Raw genomic sequence first — 24,131 nt, 5'->3', positions numbered from 1 at the left:
ATATGGCGCTCGAACCGGAAGTCCTTAAGTTATTCCATCTGTTCGATATCGATGGTCACTGATCTATCAGTGTCCAAAGTGACGTTTTGGTTGAAGTAATGTCACTATTGACACTGACAGATCAGTATCATATCAGAAACGGATCTAATAACTAAAATTCGAATTGGCCTATGGATGACAGACAAACATCGTAGTATGTTATAATGATAGCATATTGAGGACACTGTACCGACGACTTCAGTGATATGTATTGATGCATTTTTAGCTTTATGACATTGGGATAAGGTACAAAACCAATAAGGTAAGAGTGAAACGTATTTGTTGAGCTATGGATACACGTTAAAGTTATCTTTTTTGCGATAATATGATTAGGTGATAATTATTACACAAATTGACTAAGTCCCATAGTAAGCTCAATAAGGCTTGTGTTGAGGGTACTTAGACAACGATATATATAATATATAAATATTTATAAATACTTAAATACATAGAAAACACCCCTGACTCAGGAACAAATATTCGTGCTCATCATTACACAAATAAATGCCCTTACCAGGATTTGAACCCGGGACCATCGGCTTCGTAGGCAGGGTCACTACCCACTAGACTAGGCCAGACCGGTCGTCAAAATATTATATTACATATGTTTATACCCGGTTGTAACCACTCTATATTATGTCCTCTTGAATGAGAAGAATAGGCAAAACACCTAACCACCTAATTCCTATCACTGATAATAAAGGGTAACTAAGTGAGGTATATAAGGCCCTTCCTTAATTTAAAATGAAATATTTTTAATATAAAAATATACATAAAATTATAAATACTCCCCACACACTTATATAATTTCTTTACGCACTGTGGCGACAATACTGCATGTTGCCACCCGAATGTCTCAAAATAAGTCAAACTCGAAAACTCAAACATTTCTTCAGCAACTAGGCCACAGGGTAGGGTCACCAGATCTAATTTCCGGTATTACGGGACAACTGCATGGAAAATACGGGATTCGAGATTAAGATACGGGACAGGTGGTTTTTTTTTATAAAAAATCCTAAATTTCATATTGATAGACTTTAAAAAATAGTAAAAAATATTACAAAATACAATATTTTTTATAGTTTTGGTAGGGAAAATGTGAAATAAACAACTGAATAACCTACATACAAACTTTGATTTTCTTTATGAATTACCCTTAAAACAATCATAAATCAATAATTTGTTAACTATTTGGATAAAAAATGTGGATTAATTTACTACATAACATATAACAACAAATTCTGACTTTATATTCCTATTAAAACAATAATAAATATTACCACAGTTTGTAAATTATTTGGAAAATGTGAAATCATCAACTAAATAACCGCTGTGTGCGAGAAAATAAATATTGTTCAAATAGGTATTTTTTATCATTAAATGCCATTACGAGACAATCTACTGTCCCGTATTGGATTCGCCAAATTACGGGACATAGAAAAATTCGTGCTTGAAATACAGGACAGCCCGTAAAATACCGGACATCTGGTTACCCTACCACAGGGGTACTTTTACATGTCAAATTTTCCCAGGCAATAAAAGTAACCAAAAATTACAAAAATACTATTTTTTTTGTATTAAGCAAAACAGCATTGTTCTGTTCAAATCTGTATTTTTTAAAAGAAGATTTTTTTAAGGGTGAAAGAATAAATAAATAATGTACTACTTATATTTTGAAATCACGTATACTTCTCCTTCAATTCTCTCCTCAATATTTTCCCTGTCGTACTTTTCGGCAAACTATCCACAAACTTTACATCATTAATCCTTTTATACGAAGCTACTCTCTCCTTCACAAAACTGGAGATGTCCGTAGGAAGGACTTCATGTCCTTTCTTAAGGACGATGAAGGCTTTTGGTTCTTCACCGTTTGTTTTGTGCGGAACCCCGATGACGGCGGCGTCGGCGACGGATGGGTGGTCACGTAGGACTGCTTCTAGCTCCGCTGGGGGTACTTGGAAACCTTTGACCTGGAGAGGAAAGAAATCGATGGTTCTGTAGGGAATTTGATGGAATATTTTAAGATATATTTAAGACTTACGGCGGATAAGTGGGGGCAAAGGCCCGGCAAAACTACACTTAACATGTTGTGCAGTTTATTACATTTATTTATTTGTATTCCAAGATAACTTAATATTTAACATGACGACAAGGTTAACAAAGGATGAATAGTGAACAATTTCTTAGCATCTGGACTGCGGCCGTTGCCGGGCCGTCTAAGAAGTAAACAAGTTGTATACGCAAAGACTTAAGATTATTTTTGTTAGACCTTATAGTTACCTATAATGATAATGTATAAAGCACATGGTAGATAATGCAAATAATGTAAAAAAAGTAAATGGTAGGTATACTTTTTCCTGAAAGTACCTTGATGAGTTCCTTCAATCTGTCAGCAATGGTGATTATTCCCTGCACGTCGGCAACCGCCAGATCCCCTGTTCTGAACCATCCATCTTCGGTGAATGACTCACTGTTTGCTTTGTCGTTGTTTTTGTAGCCCTTCATCACTTGAGGACCTCGAACTAGAAGCTCCCCTTTCTGAAAATCACCATTAGGAGTGATTTAGGTTTTCGGGGGTAAATTTTAGATAATTATTTTTTATTAAATTCTTGTACAGGTTGTTAAAATGACCCTGAGACTACATTCTAAACATTCCTAAAATTTGGCACCATTTCCCCGTCCAAAGTTACTCCGCATAGTCTGCAAATATTAGATAGTGACAGTAAAAATCAAATCAACAGCCATAAACCCCCAAAAATGTATAATTATTATTCATCGGACTTACCTCATTGGGGCCCAGACTCTGAAGATTCTCATCCACTATCCTAAGGTCCGTGTTAGGAAGAGGAAGCCCTACGCAAGAAAAGTTCTCCAGACCTTTAGGGGTCATCGTGACCACGGGTGACGTCTCTGTAAGTCCATAACCTTGTCTGAAATCAATTTTTCTCTGAAAACAAGATATGTATATCTAATTATATAGTCTTATGGACATAAACAAGGTTATCTTGCTTTAATAATAGTTATAATTAAATGTTAGCGATGCCTGATAGATTCGCCTGCCTTGTTCCAACCCTTAAAGAAATTTTACCTTGGCTTTCTCAATTAACCTTTCTGCATCAGCGCCTGCTAGTGGCGCAGCTCCATTGATAATTATCTCCAAGCTTTGGAATGTCTTTGGAGACCCGGCTGGATGCGAAGTCATCATCAATACTGAAATAAGACTATTAAGGATAGTAAGAATGTCAAGGCACTCAAACGTTTGAACCATCGTCATGATTTTCTACAAATTCCTAAATAATTACGAACACATCAACACGATATTATTTAGTATTCATTAACCAGCCTTCCTAAGGTTGCTCTTGTTACCATTTACATGGGCGGATTTAAGTGTTGATGATGTCAGCCTTCTTCTTTAATTTATAACATTATACACATATTTACTTATAGGAGGAGCTGCAAACAATATATTCGCCTTGTAGTTTTCCAAAGCCTTAAAAAACACTTGAGGCTCAAACTTAGGCAGGGTCACCAACTTGGTGCCCTGGGAGAGCTTATGGAACATTATCACCTCCGCCCCATAAATGTGGAAGAATGGCAGCACCGCCATCACTGCGTCTTGATGTGTCGCTGGAAGGTTAGGAAATAAAAATTGTATTTTTAAAATGTGATACATAGTAAATGACATCATAATTATTAACATATACATAAATTAACTCTAAAATTAAACTGTGACAAAAATTTGCACCTCGCTGTAGTACTTACGTTAAATAATGGTAAATTTTCGTATAATAACATTTATTAAAATAAAATTAGCATTTATAATAGATACATTATATATCAGCTTAATCGTAAAATTACCTGTTGTATCATTATTCGCCCTTGTTAGAGGGTCATTTAGTTGCTCCATATTGGCCACTAAATTGGCATTCGTCAGCTCTACTCCTTTAGGTACTCCCGTAGTACCACTAGAATAAGGCAAGAAACACACATCTTGGGCTGTTCTTTTCACATCTTTCAAGAATGATAAATCAGCATGAACATCTTCACTTAGTTCATTGAAAACTATAGTGCCATCTGGCGTTGCAGTATCATCAGTCTTTACTACAATAATAGGTAAGTCTAATTTGACCATCTTTAAAGCATTTTTCACTACATCCGCTGTTTCCGGTAATGTAACTACGATTTTGGCGCCGGAAAGTAGCAGTTGACGCTGGACTTCATCTGAAAAGATATTACCATTTCTTTTAAATATTACTTAAGACCATTTTTTTTTTCATATTTACTAGTTACGTTCTCGATTCCGTCTGCTTAGAATTAAAATTATAGCTAGCAAACGAATAAATGACAACAAAAAGTGTGGGTGTTTATTATATTTAATCCAAGTTCTATGAAAGACGTAAACGAAAGTCTAAATTGGTTTGATACCATTACCATTAGGTAAACGTTTCAGCGTCGAGCATGCCCATGGCCCATGGTGGCCAGATCATAAAGCAGCTGGACACGAACGGCAGCCACATTGAATCGGTAGTGCATCAAGCCAGTAAACGAAAGTAAAGTTTACGCGCAGTGTAAATAGGGTTGATTTGATAGTGGTGATGCAGCGCCCAGTTGGAATAAATATGTGGGGTAGTCATAACGTAGGTACAACTCATTGAATTCAAAATTCGTCAAGCCCAGTTAACAACACAAACGAAAGTAAACTCACGGGCGGTGTAAATAGGGTTAATACTGGTAATGACAGCGCCAGCGCCCAGTGTTCCCAAGGCCACGACGGGATACTCGGGGACGTTGGGCAGCATAATGGCCACGGCGTCGCCGTCTCGCACGCGCAGCTTACTGCGCAGGTTCGCAGCGAAGGCGGAAGATAGCTTGAAGCCCTGTGAGTACGTGTAGCCTCGCCCTGTAAAGCCGCACACCTGGAAATCATCATATCATTATCGTTATTCAGATTTTAATCTTAAAGCAAGTAACATCTTCTTAAGTGGTTCTTTTCACATTTTCCCAGCAAGCTAGTAAAAGACAAGAGCGATACAGAAGACCTAGTATCGCTAGTAAACGTAGTTTCTAACTCTTTCGTCGCTTTTAACTTTTGCATTTGTAAACATACTCCACTAACAGAAGCGGTCGGTAGAGCAGAAGAAGCCAAGCTCTTCCTTTCTGACTGTGTCTGAGCGAAGTACAGATGCAAATACGAGAGTTCTTGCCCTTTGACAATGACGGTCTTCCCAACCAAAAATTTTATACGTCACTCTTCGCCACATTGACTTTTATGTTTTCTTCCTTAGTAGTCTGATCATAACGAATCAGATACGAAGATAAGTATACAGAACGGGCATTCTACTGTTTCTATTTTTCTCTGGCCATACTCACCGCCATTGTCTTTTTTGACCATTTCTCCAAGTTCTGCCACAAGTACTCATATACAGTACAATTCGGTACTTCCACGGGTTTCAAAGGCGACTTTATAATCCGCTCCTGTGTCCACGGACTTCCGCTTAGTTTCCTCCAGCTCATGCCAAAAGGGATATTTATGTTTACGGTCAGACTCCGCTTTGTCATGAGGAAACATTTTGACCCCATGGTTGATACAGAGATGGTTTATCTGGAACTGATTGAGAAAAAATACTAAAAAAACCGGGCAAGTGCGAGTCGGACTCGCGCACGAAGGGTTCCGTACCATTATTTATAAATACGGCAAAAAAAATATGTTTGTTGTATGGGAGCCCCCCTTAAATATTTATTTTATTCTATTTTTAGTATTTCTTGTTATAGCGGCAACAGAAATACATCATCTGTGAAAATTTCAACTTTCTAGCTATCACGGTTCATGAGATACAGCCTGGTGACAGACGGACGGATGGACAGACAGCGAAGTCTCAGTAATAGGGTCCCGTTTGACCCTTTGGATACGGAACCCTAAAAAGGTTTAAGTCGAGTCAAGAAACAGGGCCTAAGGTATGTCAAGATATACCTACTCAAGTATTTACTTGCATGTACCTGTACCTCATTCCATAAATAATAATATAAACACATTGTATGTAGTACCTTAATAATTAAATTTAAAGCATTGTAATTTTTTTTTATTCTTAGGGCCGCAACAAATATAAATTAACTGTCAGATAAAACTTCATGCAAAACCAGTTAAGCTTATTTGAAGATTCTGAAACGCCAACGATAACTTTATTCATCAGATAAGTTTAGTGTCAAGTGGTATTTAGGACTCTACTTGGACATGATGTGTAATTTTTTAAATATTGTGTTACACTTCGTGCTGCATACGGCACGGCCCCGACGGAAGACCAGCACTAGCCCAGCCAGGCTAGCACCATGCTGAGTCGGGACCATTTCGTGGCTTATATGTTACGTTTTGTTATTTGTTGTTTTCTTCTTTTTTTGCCACGAATAAACGCTCTCTACTCTACTCTAATCTACATTGTGAAACAGGCCCTAAGAAGCTGGCCGCTTAAACGTAGATATTAGACCTTTGCTTATTGCCAAAAATGGTTCATAAGTTCATATGACAATGTATGTATGATAAGTATATGTAGATAAAAATAAAGTTTAAACGTTTCTTTTAGTGTGTACGAAAGATTATTTAATTCAATTCAATTCAATTCTTTATTACAGATAACAAATAATCCATATTACAATAAAATGATTAAAATAACGTAAATTAAAAAAAAAATAAAAATTAAAATAAATTTAAATCCTATATAAATAAAAAGATACATTTTAGCGTTACATATAATCAAAAAATAAATATACAATATATTTTGTATTTATTTTTTTATCTATTTTTTATTCAAACAGATTACACAGTATTACAATGAGACACTAAGGCACTGTGGAATGCATACAATATAATTACTATCCAAAAACGTTAACGTAAAGTTGTGTTATACAATAACAAATAAACTTAAATATATATATAATATGTTTTATGGTATTGCATCGTGATCAATATGTACCAATGTACAACATAATGTTTGTCTTATCACAATTTTTTATGAAAACAACTCGATTCTGTTATTGTAACAGGAGAATTTAATTATTCTACCTACACTAAATATAGATCGTGTCATTCACGAAGACGCATGCCTTAAATCGTATTGTCATCTTATTAAGAGGCTGTCAATACCTAAAGTGCGCACACTGTCTAATGTATCGGAGTAAATGAGATAGCACTGTCGCATGTTACTGGGCCTGGGCAAGGGAATAATAAGAAAAATATTTAAATAAAAAAAGTGGATTATTAGTGTAATATTTTACTCAACAGCGGTTTAGATATAAATGTTTTGAAATTGTGATTTTAATTGCAGACCCATAAGTCAAAACAATTAAGACATAGAACCGTTTAATTGTGATTTTAAGACCAATCTTTGCAATTATTTTCTACCGAGCCGATTTCGTTCAATCATGTATCGAGTACAACCACGGTCTTTGAAATATAATTAATATGAACATATATTTTTCTTACTAGACTCTAACAAATAGTCTTTCTTAAAAAACTGTTTAAGATTGGGTGTTGACAGCCTCTTAAAGGTTAGATTTGACAAGTCTGCGCGTCATCGTGGATGACACGAACTATAAATAGGTAAGTACAAAGTTAACTTATAAAGTATTGTCTTAATCGCTTGAATTAAAATTCAATGCTGATTTTGTTATGTCTAACCATACATTAAAGGGTATGAATACGTGGGTCATACTATATAACTTTTACTATGAGGAGGTCAACCTCGAAATGGGGAAAAAAATCAGCCGACTCATACATTTTGGTGCATCACATGTCAATGTTTTCCATGGAACAGCTGATTTATTTTTCGAGATTTCGGGGTTGGTTGGCCCCATAGTAAAAGTTATTCAGTATGACCTTCATATCCACCCCTCAGGTGTGGTCAGACATAACAAAATCAGCCTGTATATAATAGTAACAAGTCGTCTGTATTTAATAGTAAAAAGTCGTAGTAGTCATATCAATAAATTTTTAATTCGCTATCAGAATGATTTGCAAAAAAAATACCCAGCACTATCATTTGGAAGCAGATATTTTTTACAAAACTTTTATCCAAATTCCAATTAAATAAGAGCATCTTCAAAACCTTTTAATTCATAAAAAGTAAGATATTGTGAATACAAAACCACATAATCAAGTTCTTTGCAATTTTCATACATAAATAATATATTTACCTTCTTAATATCCAATCGTTAAAAAAAATTAAACACAATTACGCTGTACAAATATTTATATACATAAACACGTAAATTCTTGCGCCAGCGCGTCTGCCCGATACGGCTTGATAACGAACGAATGTATTTTATTTTATTTCCCTCAGGTATTATACTCGAGCAATATTCGAATTAAGAAAACTGTAGGCACCTTTCTCTTTTACTCCAACTAAGGGATAATTAGAGTGACAGAGAAAGATGCCCGCAATTTGCGACCGGTGTACGCGGCAGGACTTCTGTCATTGTGATGTTTTTACTCGCAGCGTATCTCGTCCCCACGAGCAAAGTGCATGGGCGTCTCTCTTCTTCCTAGCGTTTGTCCCGGCTTATTGCCAGCTCATTGCCTACTGTACCTACCTAACCTAACCTACTGTAGAATGCAGAAGTACTTACATATCACATCCATAAAATTAATACCTACATACTTACATTATTATTTTAGCAAACAGATAAATATAAGCCGTTCAGGCAGTAAAATGATATTACAATCACGTTGCCATTGCACTGCAATAATTAATTACAGCATTTTCTATGATATCTATATGATCCCATCGAAAAACTAAACTTAATCCTAGTAAATACCCGGATACATTATTATAACCTACATATAAAATGAATAAATGTACAATAGATCGTGTATTTTTGATACGACCGCATCATCAATTATCCGCCGCATAATTAATATATTAATTTATCTAAAACAAAAATAATTAATTTTAGACAAAGAGGTAATAAAAGAATTGACTAATTAAACTATTAATTTGTATGGAGAATAGCTTGCCCTACCCTGCGCCTTAAGCCTATTTTCAACGAAGAGCGCTACACCCTTAATTTTGATTTGATACGTATAACATTACCCTCAACTACGAATATCGGGATCGGATATGTCAGTGTCAAAAGTGAACAAAAACAAAAACGTCATATCTGATCCATTTTTTTATACAACGCCGGTGGTAAACAAGCATACGGCCTATGGACGCCTGCAACTCCAGAACTTTAAAACTTTAACTTTAAAAACCTGTTCACTCCATACTGTAGCCCCTCGGGAAAACCTCGGCAGGAAGCTCATTCCACAGCCGAAGCGTCCGCGGGAGGAAATTTCTCTTAAACCGCACAGTACGCGACCATTTAGGTTCTAGGGTGTGAGAATGAACACCCTGCCGACGGCGAGCGGTGTGGTGATATAAAGTGGCCGTTGGCATCATGTCAAACAATTTTTCAGAGCACAGCCTATTATTGTACAAGCGGTAGAACACACACAAGGAGGCAAAGTCGTATCTTTAGCAATTTTTTGACGTACCTATCTTAAATTTCGAATCGGGCCGCGTGTGTAATTGTTGGCGAGATGGTCTGGAAACAAGATCTGGTCAAAAATAAACTCTTTTTTTTTTTCAAAAAAAAATCTATTGGAATAAGTTTCATACATTGGAAACTTGCCACATAGCTCAATGCTTGCACAAAAGGTAATTTAGCTGACCTTACTTTTACGTATATAACTAGGAGATATTGGAAGGGTCCTTCTGGTATATCCAGGAGCAGCAATGAAAGACCGAGGTAACTCAATCGCGTGTATTTCGGAACTGACATACAAAATGTTTTTCATCACAATTGCTCATGCAGAAGTACTGAAGAACAAAGGCTTATATTGTAGATTGTGAATAAGAAATATATTATTCCCTAGGGAGTTCTTTTTTCCTTTATTTCACTTATTCATACAAACCAAGTGGCATAAATGAGTTTTATTTTAAAAATACTGACGTTTATAATTTAATATTTTTGTTTATGTTTAAAATTATTTAATTTGATTAATTTAACAGCCGTTTAAAATATTTTTACATAATTTTCAATTGTGGCTGAATGCCGAATAGGTCTGTGCCTTCGATGCCTTACCTGTCAAGAAATTACAAAATGGCGGACGAATGTTTGATATGGCGCCGTATTTAAGAATTATTTCGCTTAAAATTTAGTTTTTCTTCGCAAGTGTGATGAAAACCATTGTGTGTAACTCCGGGGGTAAGAATATTGCAAACTCGGGTCTTTAATTCCACCACCCTCGTATCCAAAATCTAATTTACCCACTATCTAGTCGGCGCATATAAACATAGGTCTACCCCATATTAGTTACAGATATAACACTTACATACAAATACAAATACAAAATACAAATAATTTATTTATAACGCCAAGTTACATGTCATGTTCATCATGTTCATGATGGTTTTCATATCATTAGGTAATTAATTAATTTTATTCAATTTAATTATTACACATTTAATTTAAGTATCTATGCTTTATACAAGTGACTAGATTATAGTAAATGAATAATATTTATATGTTAGGCAGATCAAAGAATTCGTCTATGGAATAGAATGTATTGCTAAGAAGCCACTTGCGCAATTTCAACTTAAAGGCCACCGCAGAAGCTGCATCTTTTTTTATTTCATCCGGTATATATTAAACTTTTCGATAGTTTGACACCAAGAACACTCCATTTCCAAGCTGATCATGCTTCTAATACTCGACTCGACTAATCCATGCACGATAAGCTATTAAAATGACATCCAAGGTCGTTGAGGACTATACATTATACATAATAACACACGCCACAAAACGACCTCAATGTCAATGATCCAACGTAAACAAACATTATCATTTATATTCATTGTTCAGTAGTATCGTCGGACATATGCCAATATAAGCCAGACGCCATTATACACAGTTCCTATGAACCTAAGGATCAAATTAAGCTAGCTATGTGCTCACAGTCTTCATCATAGTGAATATATTATGTTTAGCAAATAAACATAACGTAATATCAGTGTTTGCCCGGCCAGCGTGCGGGCAATACGTATTTAAAGTAGATAATGTAAGGTCATACAATGTTATTATAAAAACTTAGTGAAAAAGTGATAAAATAGTATTAACAAAACGTGATTAACTGATTGTTACAGGCGTAAGTACCTGAAAAGGCAGACAGGTGAAAGTACTTAAGCTTTTATTCCATGGTGATAAGTAAGGATTTTATGTCTAGTATACGTGACAAGCATGTTTTCAGTATATTAATATGGGTGAGATCACCCGTGTATTATAATCATAATCATAATCATAATCATTCTTTATTGCAACCATGGTACAGTACAGATGTTATACAATATGATATACAATGTCTCACATGGACCCTGCAAGGGCACAGCATATAATATCTTATTATTCATAACTCATAACATATTATCAAAATTATCTACTTATTTAAGAAAGTTATGAAGCAATTCTTATATTACACATGAGATCACTAATAAATGTCAAACAAATAAATTAATTAATGTACAATATTCATAATACAGATTTAGTTTTTGGTTATAAATGTAGGTAAGTTTGTAAATAAATTGTTTTCATGAAGTATAGTTAATTATAATTGCTTAGAAGGTGTCTGTAACATCATCATCAAAAAAGTCCTGTAAGTTGTAGTAACATTTATTTATCAGAAAGTCTTTCAACATTTTATTAAATTGTTTGTAATTTTTTTGAGCATATTAATATGGGTGAGATCACCCGTGTATTAAATTGACATTTATGTTGTAGTTATTATTTGTTTTGAAGTTATCTTCAAACGTGTGATGCTTTTGAGTGGTATTTATCACAGAAAATTCAATTTATCTTTTAAAAAATAGCGATGCTTCATAAAACATGGCATTTTTTCCGCAGGCATTGCTGCTTTTTATATATGAAGAAGATTAATATAAGAAGAGAATAAAAGGAGAATTAATGTACGAGAAACATACCTAATTTTATAATAAATAATATAAGAAAAACATTTCAAAGTTTTGAAACAAACCAGTGAACTTTGACACTCCAACTCGAGGCACCTCACCACAAGGCACCGAGCTGGAGCCAATTTTTTTATTAATAATGTTAGCTGTAGTTTTAGTTTTAATGTGCGCCGTTTTTTATTACTTTTATGAAGTTTTTTTTATGTTCAGCTTTAATATTTATATTACAATCGTGTGTTGTCTGATAACTAATAAAAAAAATTATACTACGTCGGTGGCAAACAAGCATACGTCCCGCCTGATGGTAAGCAGTCTCCGTAGCCTAAGTACGCCTACAACTCCAGAGGCGCGTTGCCGGCCCTAAAACCGCCCCCCTCGTTGAGCTCCTGCAACCTTACTCACCGGCAGGAACACAACACTATGAGTAGGGTCTAGTGTTATTTGGCTGCTGTTTTCTGTAAGGTGGAGGTACTTCCCCAGTTGGGCTGGACTGGACATCCACTGGCTGTGCCCTACCACACAAAGCGAGATGACATTCACAATGCCCATACCTCTCTTTTGGACGTAGTTTAAGGAAGTACCCGGGTCCAAAATAATTAAATAACGCTCCAACTGTTTAGATAAAAATAAAGGTTTATTGTATTTTACAAAATTTGAGGTAGGTAGCTATAAAATCCTAAAACAAACATTTCACCTCTAAAGTGGTTTAGATCAGATCTAACATTATAAATTATATTATTTAACTTACTTGACCAGCACGTTTGATGTATAGGTAATTACCATTATCAAAGTCGTTAAAATATATAACGACTAGCTAATGGTCACGTTCATGTAGTAAGATCACACACAAAGTAAACCAAGATTTCCATTTTAGTACCAAGAGTACAAATATAAATTGATCATCCCATTATATTTTCGAGCTTTCTTGTATCAAAATTCGAAAAGATTTTTTTTCCAATAATATTCTTTGGTTCAAGACCTTTTTTTCTTCTAATGTTTTAAATCTTCATCTTAAGTCAATAGTAGATCTAATTATTTAAATACCCACTTACACCGTTTCAGCTGTTTCACAAAAATGGCATCAAAGTCGTTGTTCGCTGCAAATCGAACTGTAGCGCTAACAAAAAAGAGTCTGAAATGCCTTAGCTGCGTGCGGAAGTTCTCTGAAACACCTTGGACTCAAGAAGGAATCATAAAATCCCCTTTCAAAGACATTGAAGTACCGACGTGTACGTTGTATGAGTACGTGTGGCAGAATCTGGAGAAATGGCCGGATCGGACTATGGCGGTAAGTATTTCTTGGGAGAATTTTTCCTTTCTTACCGTCTAGCATTACTTGCGTTCTCACGCGCGAGTCCATACTTGAAGTCGCGCTAGATATATGGAGACGCGTGCGAGAACGCAACTCATGCTAGCAGGCAACTAGTAGGTCTGGACGATTTGTGCCAATACCAAATGGTCTTTCGAGTATTTGGAGTAGCGTATTTTAACGAGACGATTAAAGGTGACATTCGGATGTCAACTGCAGCTGTATTACCATTTCGACATTACTGCGGCGGCGTTGATGTTATTGCTGTATCTGTCAATTCCCTTAATAAAATGAGTGACGTTTGCCGCCGCATTACTGCCTTGATTATTGCGTTCATTTTATCAAAGAAAATGACAGCAGCGGCGGCAACAACGACGCCGCAACAGTAATGCAGCTGCAGTTGACATCCAAACGTCACCTTAATAATTATTAATTAACTACAACCTAACTGGAACTTAGGTATAGTATTACCAGCACATCATTCATCATCATTCACATCAGTCATTCATTTTTCATTTTCAGTTTCATTTTCATTATCTAAATCGCTGCCAACATAGCTTGACCTGACTCTAGTCATCGTACCGTAGGTACACATATTTTAAGTTAGTAGCGGCAGCGGTACCTTAAAGTCCTAAACATGAAATTATCCGGAAATGAAAACGGGACCTACAATTAGCATACACACCAAAAATGTTACAACCGCTCTTGACATTTCGGCCATCGGCTTATTTTAACTGCATTACTGCATTATTGTGTTAATCACCTTCACCTTCCTCATAAATTACTAAAGTAGAAATGTATTGCTGCGTCATGACTTGTCAATATTTCATTTCATTTATTTCCCACATATAAGCTTACAGCATTTCACCAACACGCTTACATGCATAACACAGACAAATTTAATATAGAATTGAAGAGAGAAAATGTTAACAAAATTATTAATATTGTTAATAAGTAAATAAATCACATAAACAAATTACGAGTATTACACAGATTAAAATGAATGTTACTATCAATATGTCATTAGAAAAATTAATAAAAAAATAAGTATATAACAACAGTTAGCAAAGATGTCGGCATCCGGGACCTGCATCAGCTCCGACGAATATGACGAGTCCTACAATGCCCTGTGCCCTGAGTAACAGTGACATATATATTTTATTAGATGCACTCTAAAATTAGCCTTAATAGTGTGAATTACATACTAATATATTAACATCACATCCACTTACCTCATCATCATTCACTTGCCTTGCCCTTATCCCATTCACTTGGGTCGGTGCAGCCGAAGCATGTCTTTTTCTTCCATACTTCTCAGTCGCCCGTCATCTTTATCATTAACTTGCATTCGTTTCATATCATTTCTTACACAGCCCACCTTTTCCTCTGTCCACATTCATTCGTAATACTTGTCATATCCCACCTATTTATTTGTAAATAATTACATTTCCAGGTGTGCGGCTTCACAGGACGTGGCTACACGTATTCACAAGGCTTCAAGCTATCGTCCACCTTCGCGGCGAACCTGCGTGGCAAGCTGCGCGTGCGCGACGGCGACGCCGTGGCCGTCATGCTGCCCAATGTGCCTGACTATCCTGTCGTGGCCTTGGGCATATTGGGGGCTGGTGCTGTCATCACCAGTATCAACCCTATTTACACTGCGCGTGAGTTTATTTTCATTTGCGTGCTTAATGCACTATGGATTTAATAAGGCACTAGCATTAGCAATAGTTGCCCAACGTGCTTGACTAGCTCGTCATAGCCTTACCGCTGTATCTACCCTATTTACACTTTGCTTCTCTAAATGTATTGGATGCACTATAGGTTTAACAAAGGCACTATCGATTCAATATAGCGTAATCCATAGCTGCCCAACGTGCTTGACTACCACGTTGTGGTCTTAAGGAAACTGGGCGCTGGTAGCGTCATCACTAGTACTGAACCCTATTTACACTGCACGTGAGTTTATTTCGGTTTGCATCGTTAACTGGGCCGTCATCACCAATATCAACCCTGTTTATACTCCGCGTGGGTTTATTTTGAATTGCGCCACTAACCTGTGCTTGATGCAGTAGAAATTAAATGTACTGGCTATTTTGTTGGACTACCCCATTATCGTCATCAGTTCAAACCTATTTATACTACGCGTATTCACACGAATTCAAGCTATACTTCATAAAACACAAAATTCTTACTGTGCCTTTACAAATGCCTTTACATTTCGGAAAATTGCAAATTTGTTCATAAATACACAGAATTTTACGTAAGACGAGGAGACATACCCTCGTCCTAACCATCTAGAGACAATTCAAGATTAATGCCACCACCCTCCCGATTAAAACTATATTCGCCTTGCCCATTAAAAATGTCAATAAAATTGTAAAATAAATTACCTGAAGAAACTAAAAAAGAAAAAAAGAAAGTATTTTGGCAAATAAATTAAAACAAATGCTTATTACAAAAATCTATTATTCTGTGAAAGAATATTTAAACGACAAACTATAAAATGTAAATGTTTGTATAATAAATTGTTACCTAGTGTAAAAAAAATTGATACTTACAGGGCTCATGTTTGAAACTTTTATTTCATAAGAACTTATGTATAACATGAAAGCAAATAAACTACTGCTTGAAACTACTCGAATTCAAGTAAATTCTTACTTCGGTGCAAATTGCTTTGATGCAGGGCTAGAAGACTAAAGGATTACTAGCAGGATTCGCCCTCACTTTGCTGTCCTCGCTCAAATTGCTCATGTATCGGTCTCTCGCTACGTATACTCAGTTTATAATTAAGCTCTCCTTTTCGTTCCAGATGAAGTCCAACGCCAACTTGTAATGTCAGACGCAAAAGTGATAGTCACGGTGCGAGAGACAACAGACGTCGTCAAAGCCGCTCTTAAAATGGCAAAATTGGATATTCCCATCATTATAGTTAGAACTGAAGATACAGAAGTGCCAGTTGGCACGATACGATTCAAAGAATTAAGCGTTGATGTCAATGTTGATCTATCTCCGTTGAAAGAAGTCAGACGAACTGCTCAAGATGTATGTTTCTTGCCTTATTCGAGCGGTACAACAGGAGAGCCAAAGGGAGTAGACTTGACGAATAGGAATTTAGTGGCAAATTGTGAACAAATGAATGAGCCTATCATCAAAACACATAATGCTACAACAGGTAATTATAACTGCTTCAATCTAAACAGTGAGAGTTATTTAGCGTCTATTTGGTAATCACCTGAAAGTGATTCACAATCCACTGCTGAGGAAAGGAAACCCTGCAACATTTAAAATATTTTACAGAGTTTCAAAACTGAAGAGGCTACTTTTCTCTGCATGCGACTGTATTCTTATATAATTATATAACTTTTTAATTCTTTTAGACATACCAAAACACAAATGACATCAAAATCATTAAAATCTCTGAGGACGCTACCTTTGAACAAACTTGGCAGTGACAATTTTTTTTATACTACGTCGGTGGCAAACAAGCATACGGCCCGCCTGATGGTAAGCAGTCGCCGTAGCCTATGTATGTATACATATCCAGCATATCCTATAGGAGCACCATACTAGACAGCACTTGGCATGAAAACTTGGCGTGATCTGACTCTAGAATCTTAATAACTTCACGGTCCGTTAGACATTCATAACACGAACATCTGACAATGTAATAACATTCCATAATTATTCGATCACGTTTTACCAGACATTGAGGATTCCAATTCTTTGATAAAGATCGTTATAACAAGCTAGCTTGACGTATTTGCCAGTCGGTTTGTGTCCAGTAGATACTGGAAGATAATGAAGACTGAAGGCAGTGAGATAAATATGGTCACCTAACCTATCTCATCTCCGAAAACTTTAGACGTGATTATTAAAATCCTGAAATGTTGATTTGACCGAACGCGTTGAAAGTCACCATTTACCAATCAATCTAACGTAGCCTAACCCAATGGCTCCTACGGGATGCCTATTTGAAATGTTTAGAAAATTTCACAGTTTTTAAAAAAAGACGCGTTTGATTAATGAAAATTTGGCTAATGAAATATCGGGCGACTGCCCGATTTCGAAATATGACTATATTTCGAAATTAAGACATGTTACCGATAAATACAGGATGTAACAAAAATAGTGGTGATACGTTTAGAGCACATTCGGAATAGTGTTCTCATTAGGAAATAGTAGAGAAAAAAAATGTTTTTGACACGAAAATACCTAAAAAATCTATGAGGCAGGTCGTCCAAGTCCGCCTAGAAAATTTTCGCGTCAAAAAATAATTTCTACTTTTCCCACCTGTCCATGAAGAGAAGTGTCGAAGCGTTGTGCTCGAACTGTCCACTAACAAAAGTTTAATCAAGTAATTTACAAGCAATCCATTATGTTCATCATAGATTTAGCGAATATTTAAATAACTTCTCGATTAATTAGATATTACTATTTAGTGTAATATTTCAAATTGCAAATTTAATTCCCAGCGACCCACCAAGATGCCGTGATGGCGGTGCTGCCATTTTTCCACATATACGGCGCAGAGGTGATGATGTTCCACAAGCTATCCCAAGGAATCAAATTGGTGACCCTGCCGAAGTTCCAGCCTCAACTGTTCTTGCAAACCTTGGAAAAGTATAAAACCAACGTTTTGTACGCTGTTCCTCCTATTGGTATGCGAAATGTTTAGTGTCTCAAAATTCTTTCTATACGAGTTAATTTAATTTTTGTTGCGTTTTAAGGGTTCCATACCTAAAGGGTAAAACAGGACCCTATTACTAAGACTCCGCTGTCCGTCCTTCTGCTGCCTCGCACCAGGCTGTATCTCATGAACCGTGATAGCTGGACAGTTGAAATTTTCACAGATGATGTATTTCTGTTGCCGATATAGCATCAAATACTAAAAATTACGGAACCCTCGGTGGACGAGTCCGTCTCGCACTTGTCCGGTTTTTTTCGAAATATAAATTATTATCTCAATTCTTGGAATACTAACTTCCCTGTAAAAGTTTTTACGTGGATTTTCTTTATAGCTGATACTTAATTTGTTATGATTATTTATGTGTATTGAGAAAAAACCAATACATTTTAAACTGAAATGGTTTTATATTACAGTGTTACTGATGGCTTCACATCCAGCTGCAACACCCAAAACATTTCAGCATCTGGAGGTAATCATCAATGGATCTGCTCCCCTAACAACCTCAGATGCTGATAGATTCATCGAAAGAGCCAAGGTAAATTTATCACTGCTATGTAGAAATCAATACGTATTCAAGTAGAATATCTACTAAATAATACTGTACTTATACATGTTAACCTAATAAGTTATAGTAAAGGTAACGTTCCTGTGTCAACAGCAGTAGCAGTATAATTATTGCTGCGTTGTTGCTACCGCTGCATCTGAAGGTTTCTTTGATAAAATGAGTGACGGTCGCCGCCGCATTATTGCCACGATTATGAGGTTCATTCCGTCACTCATTTTATGAAGGAAATTAACAGATACAGTAGCGGAACAACGACGCCGCAACAGTAATGCAGCTGCAGTTGACATCACAATTTACAATTTGTGTATCTGTTGTTAGGCCTACGTTGAGCGCCAAAGGGAAGTAACGCACCATAAAAAACTCATAACATTGTTTATCATACTATCGTGCAATAAATTACGAACTCAAAATATTTTTCTGCTGCTACGACTGTTAAATATGATTTAAAACAGCACCAAAACTGCAACTATTTAAACCTCATAAAACTATTCAGTATAAGACATGTGCATATATTATATTTGTATCTACTGTATTATTTTGATCTTAATTCAAACAAAAAATATTAATTTGCTAAGCCGCAAAAAAATAACGTGCCAGTCAATCAATGCTAACCCGTTATACTTACTTACAGACACGAGAGAGTCGTCGAGTGAGGAGTTTTGTACTTTTGGTGATGGGTTGTTATATTTAGTTGCGTATTTATTTTTGCGGTGGGAGGGTGGGAGTATTAATTGCATGTACAAATACGCAAGTATAACCGGTTAGCACTATTGACTAGTATGTTATTTTTTCGCGAATTACCAAAGTAATATTTTTTGTATCGATTTCCGCAAAGTAACGCCTGATTCTATTCATTATTTTAATATTTTATAACAAACAAACATTAACAAACATGGAAACTCTAAGGTCTAGATTAAGAGAAGAAGGTGTAATAATATTTTTTGTATGACCGTTTGTTTTATATTTGAATAAAATAAAAAATTAATCTTTTCAGAGAAAATTTGACTTCAGACAAGGCTACGGTCTAACAGAAACTTCACCAGTGGTAACAGTAACTCCGAGAGGTAATGACAACTATGGATGTGTTGGTCTTCCTGTTCCAAATACTCAACTTAAGATTGTTGATGAAAATCTTAAAGCTCTTGGACCTAATGAGGTAAATGTAATTTATATATTCTCTATAGATTGTTTTCGAGATATTGACCTTCAAGAGTTTTCTAATAATTATATCCATGTAATCTAGATTTACTTAGATATTACGTAGATACTTCAATAGAAAAATTTGAGAATAATCATAATATTACCTGCCATTTAACTTTTTTGCAGAAAGGAGAACTGTTGATTCGTGGCCCACAAGTCATGAAGGGATACAGAAATAACGACAAAGCAAATAAAGAAGCGTTTACTGACGATGGATGGTTCAGAAGTGGAGACTTGGCCATCGGAGATGAGCACGGCATCATTACTATAGCTGATAGATTAAAAGAACTTATTAAGGTACTTCTTCAAATTATTGATAAGTTAATGAAATAAATTTAGATTTAAAGTGATAAGATAGGGGAAAAAGAAGAAGGGGTAGCTCGCATAGGAGTTTCATAATATTGTCGGCTATGACTACATATAATTCAATTGATAGAGGAAATACCGCAATTCACTGAACTTTCATACAAGCTCTCGCACCATCTGGATGATCCGGTATCATTTCCCATGATATTTATACTTGCTTAAGGCTCAAGAATACATAACGTGGAAACCGATTTAAACCTGTAATTATACACTAAAATAACGAATGCGCGAGGGTTTTCTGGCAGTTTTATCCCCAATAACAGGCTAATTTTCTACGACGTTAAGCCCAGTATCATCAAGTTGGTTGAAATATGTTGTCTAGTGTTTTTTAATGTTATCCAGGTCAAAGGCTTCCAAGTTCCGCCAGCAGAATTAGAAGGCGTCCTCCGCGACCATCCATCAGTAGACGACGCTGCAGTTATCGGGGTTCCCCATGAGACCAAAGGAGAAGCGCCCAAAGCGTTCATAGTGGTAAAGAAGGGACACAATGTAGCCCCATCAAATATATGCGACTTTGTGAAGAAGAGAGTGGCTGAGTATAAGAGGATAAGTGATGTGATGTTTTTGGATGAGTTACCGAAGAACTCGACTGGAAAGATACTAAGGAGAGAGTTAAAAGAGAAATATACGTAAATTTTCAATTATCCCTAGGGACATGTGCTCCTTGAAGGAAAACAGAGATGTGGCTTGTTTGAAATACTTGACTTAAATCGACCCGGATATGAACCGTGATAACCTTTCATATTGTTTTTGAGCTCCATATATTCCGACGCAGTAACATGCATCTTGTTCACGGGTAACTGAAGATAGTGGGTGGGTGTCAAAGTTTGTCCCGGTCGATTTAAGTCTAGTGAATCTAACTGTAAATCATTCAAAACTGTTATTGAAATACTTGTATTTCAAATGCAAATACGAAATGCAAAATGCCTATTTCTTTTTTTTATTTCAATACTTTTTTATGAGACTATTTTTTGTTTGAAATAGTTTTAGGACCTATTTTCAAAATACAAAATACTTTTTAGCAGTTTGTATTTAGAGGTTACAATCTTTTCTGACGACAATTCTTGCAACTCCCTCATTCTTTTAACATGGAACTGTTGAGTAGGTTTAGTAATGGCGCACATGACCGTGAGTGCAGTGAGTAGTTAAAAAACTAAAATCTTGAGCATTGCGAGGGTTTCAAGGCACGAGAGGTGAAAAAACTTTGCTACATGGTGAAACATAAACATTTTCACCACACCAACAAGAGTATACTAGAGTAAAGAAACTGTAACACATTACAATTAATAAAAAGATAATTATTATTAATAAAAAAACCACCAACCGACACACTATTTTCAAAGAATAAAGAAAGCCTTTCTGACTCCGTAATTCCGGTACTTTTTACCGAAAAGTATTTGTATTTTAAAAAAGTATTTTGAAAATAGCTATTTAGTATTTCAAATATAAATTTTAAAACTATTTTTGTATTTTGCATTTGAAATAGTTTATCAAGTAGGTATTTGTATTTTGTATTTTTGGTACTTTTTATAAACTATTTTTCCCATCTCTGGTTATTGATAGATCTGGATATTAATATATGTCTACTTAAAGTTAAAGTTACTTAAAGTTAAAGGAGTAATAGGTAATTAAAGGAAGGAAATATTATAATATTGTATTCGTTCAAGGAAATATGAAAATAAGGGCGTTTTACCGAATCGTGTACCATGCCGAAAATGACACCTTTTTTAATATCATTTTTAGTGGGAATGTTGGTATCCATAGTAAAGTAGATATTCTAAAGTATTTGAGATTGTGTTTTGTTTCACACACTTAAGCTTAGTTTATTTTTTTAATTTTATTATTAATTTATTTAACTGACAAAGTCGTAAATGCCTGTCAGTTATGTAACGACTGAAATAATTCTGTTCTGTTTTACCTATTTCAATAGGTTTAATTGTACATTTAAATTATTAAGATTTATTAATATGATTTTTTTTTTCATATTAATTTTTTCAATAAAAAGGCAAAAATTATTAGAATAATTAATGAATATTGCTCTAAAATACATTTTTAATTCAGTTTTGTAACGGCTGCTACTATTGCGTGCTTTATTTTCTTTACAATTAAGATGGTTGCGATCAAAACCATTATGAAATGTTACTATTTTAAGTAATTTTTTTATATAGTTTTATAATATAATGATATTTTTGTTATTTGTTTTATAATCTAATATAATATACTGCAAACGTAAGGAAAAATCGATAGTGCTCGAATTTATGTACTGAGAAAGTGGCACAGTTACAAAACTGATATGTCAAAATTAATAGGTCGGGGTTACATGGGCGAATTCTGCCATAAAATAAAATATATTTTTAAATTTTTTTTTTAAATATATTATAACATTGGACTCATGATCAGACTTACCAGTTATATACATACCTAATGGCAGCCGTTTGAGCTGTAGCGCGTGGCAAAAAAAATGTGCATACATACATATACCCTCGATAAACATTACCGTCTTTCTGACGCAGTCGGGTAAAAAACTAAATTTCGCAACTTTATGTAGGTAATTATAACGTTAATAACTTCTGTCTGCGATTCAAAAATATTCTTTGTCCTTTCTTGGGCCTCAAATTATCTGCATACCAAATTTCATCTAAATCGCTTAAGCGCTTAATCCAGTTCTGGAGCAGAGCCCAACTGGGGAAGTACCTCCACCTTACAGAAAACCGCAGCCAAATAACACTAGACCCTACTCATAGTGTTGTGTTCCTGCCGGTGAGTAAGGTTTCCAGAGCTCAACGAGGGGCGGGAGGGGGTTAGGGTCGGCAACGCGCATGTACGTGATTACTATAACTAGCTTATATCTAAAATAGACCCTTGAGGCATTGTACCAAGGATGCTGGCGGCATTTCCTCGTTGTATCGCAATACTGATACGTTGTTCGAGGAAGCCGCCAGCTCTTCGGTCACCAGTTACGTCAACCAGACGTTTCGCGATTTCTCCAAAAAACTTGTGCGCGCTGGGACCCCATGGACCTAGAGTTTCAACGCCAAATGGTACTCTCTACCGAGGCTCTTATATATTTATTACGTTTCAAAATTTCGGCGCTTTCCGCCGCTGCGCCCGCTTTTACATTAGTCCGTTGGAGGTGGGACGGTGCCAGTGTGTCTACGCAGGTAGCATCCCACACTAACATCCGTCCCAAGCTCCAAGGAAGCAAGGACACCCCATCAGGCCTCTTGCCATCATCCCTGATAATGCCAGTCGGTTCAAGAAGAGCAGGCACATTGATGGTGGCAAGAGATCGATGGATTATGTCATTAAGCGACGCATGTCTTGAAAAACGACCTGCACTTTTTTGACAAGATAATCCATGGTGTCCCAGTCGGTCCACGTCCGTGCCACAAGAGCATATATGTGGCGTACATACCGAAACCCCGCGTGTCGCAAACCAGTCGCCAGTCTTAGAGAGGTCAGATCCAAGAAAGTACCAGTATTAGGTGAAGGATGGGCATGTAGCCAGGAGCCGGCTTCCCGGGCTCCGACCGCCAAAAGCCTCGCGTGACCTGGGTACAGCTCCAGTTTAGAAGAGTGTTGTAAGTTAAATCACAGTAAATATTATCCCAGCTCCTTTGTGATTTTGGGTTGTCTGGAAATTGTTTGCGTTATATAAAAATCATTAAGGCATTTATTGATATACGGACAATAGGTATTATGGTTGTTAAAATATTTATTTTATTATGTTTTCCCACAAAACAAGTTCTAATGAGATATTTTGAGACTAAATATAAATCAAGAATCGATATTATTATTTTAAATTTGCATCAACATACTTTAATATACCTAAGGTATAAGAAAACGTAATACATAAATATAAGAGCCTCGGTAAAGAGTACCATTTTGAGCCATTTAGCGTTGAAACTAGGTCCATGGGGTCCCAGCGCGCACAGGTTTTTCGCAGAAATCGCGAAGCGTCTGGTT

The 24,131-nt window shown here is 35.9% G+C and overlaps 2 protein-coding genes across 4 annotated transcripts; one reads left to right on the top strand and one right to left on the bottom strand.

Annotated features, from left to right (window-relative positions):
* Positions 1–1,630: 1,630 nt before the first annotated feature.
* Positions 1,631–8,352, bottom strand: LOC133525519 (uncharacterized). The gene is made up of 9 exons (XM_061861786.1): positions 8,227–8,352; positions 5,410–5,647; positions 4,745–4,955; positions 3,898–4,260; positions 3,481–3,666; positions 3,128–3,249; positions 2,825–2,986; positions 2,407–2,577; positions 1,631–2,009 (listed from the first exon to the last, which is right to left on the bottom strand). Exons 2-9 carry the CDS (start codon positions 5,617–5,619, stop codon positions 1,719–1,721), a joined length of 1,716 nt encoding a protein of 571 aa, XP_061717770.1. The 5' UTR covers positions 5,620–5,647; positions 8,227–8,352; the 3' UTR covers positions 1,631–1,718.
* Positions 8,353–11,074: 2,722 nt separating this feature from the next.
* Positions 11,075–22,525, top strand: LOC133525515 (uncharacterized). Of its 3 annotated transcripts, XM_061861778.1 has the most exons (10): positions 11,075–11,218; positions 11,971–12,032; positions 13,098–13,323; positions 14,798–15,008; positions 16,157–16,519; positions 17,820–18,005; positions 18,448–18,569; positions 19,594–19,755; positions 19,926–20,096; positions 20,508–22,525. In XM_061861778.1, the coding sequence occupies exons 3-10, from the start codon at positions 13,111–13,113 to the stop codon at positions 20,796–20,798; spliced, it is 1,719 nt and encodes a 572-aa protein (XP_061717762.1). In that variant the 5' UTR covers positions 11,075–11,218; positions 11,971–12,032; positions 13,098–13,110; the 3' UTR covers positions 20,799–22,525. The 3 variants fall into 3 exon arrangements, with proteins under 3 accessions (XP_061717762.1, XP_061717763.1, XP_061717764.1); XM_061861779.1 differs by lacking the exon at positions 11,971–12,032; XM_061861780.1 differs by lacking the exon at positions 11,971–12,032 and having other exon boundaries at positions 11,077–11,242.
* Positions 22,526–24,131: the final 1,606 nt, after the last annotated feature.

The sequence above is a fragment of the Cydia pomonella genome, chromosome 15 (assembly GCF_033807575.1).
Source record: "Cydia pomonella isolate Wapato2018A chromosome 15, ilCydPomo1, whole genome shotgun sequence".
NCBI lineage: Eukaryota > Metazoa > Arthropoda > Insecta > Lepidoptera > Tortricidae > Cydia > Cydia pomonella.
This window is presented reverse-complemented; position numbering and strand designations above follow the sequence as displayed.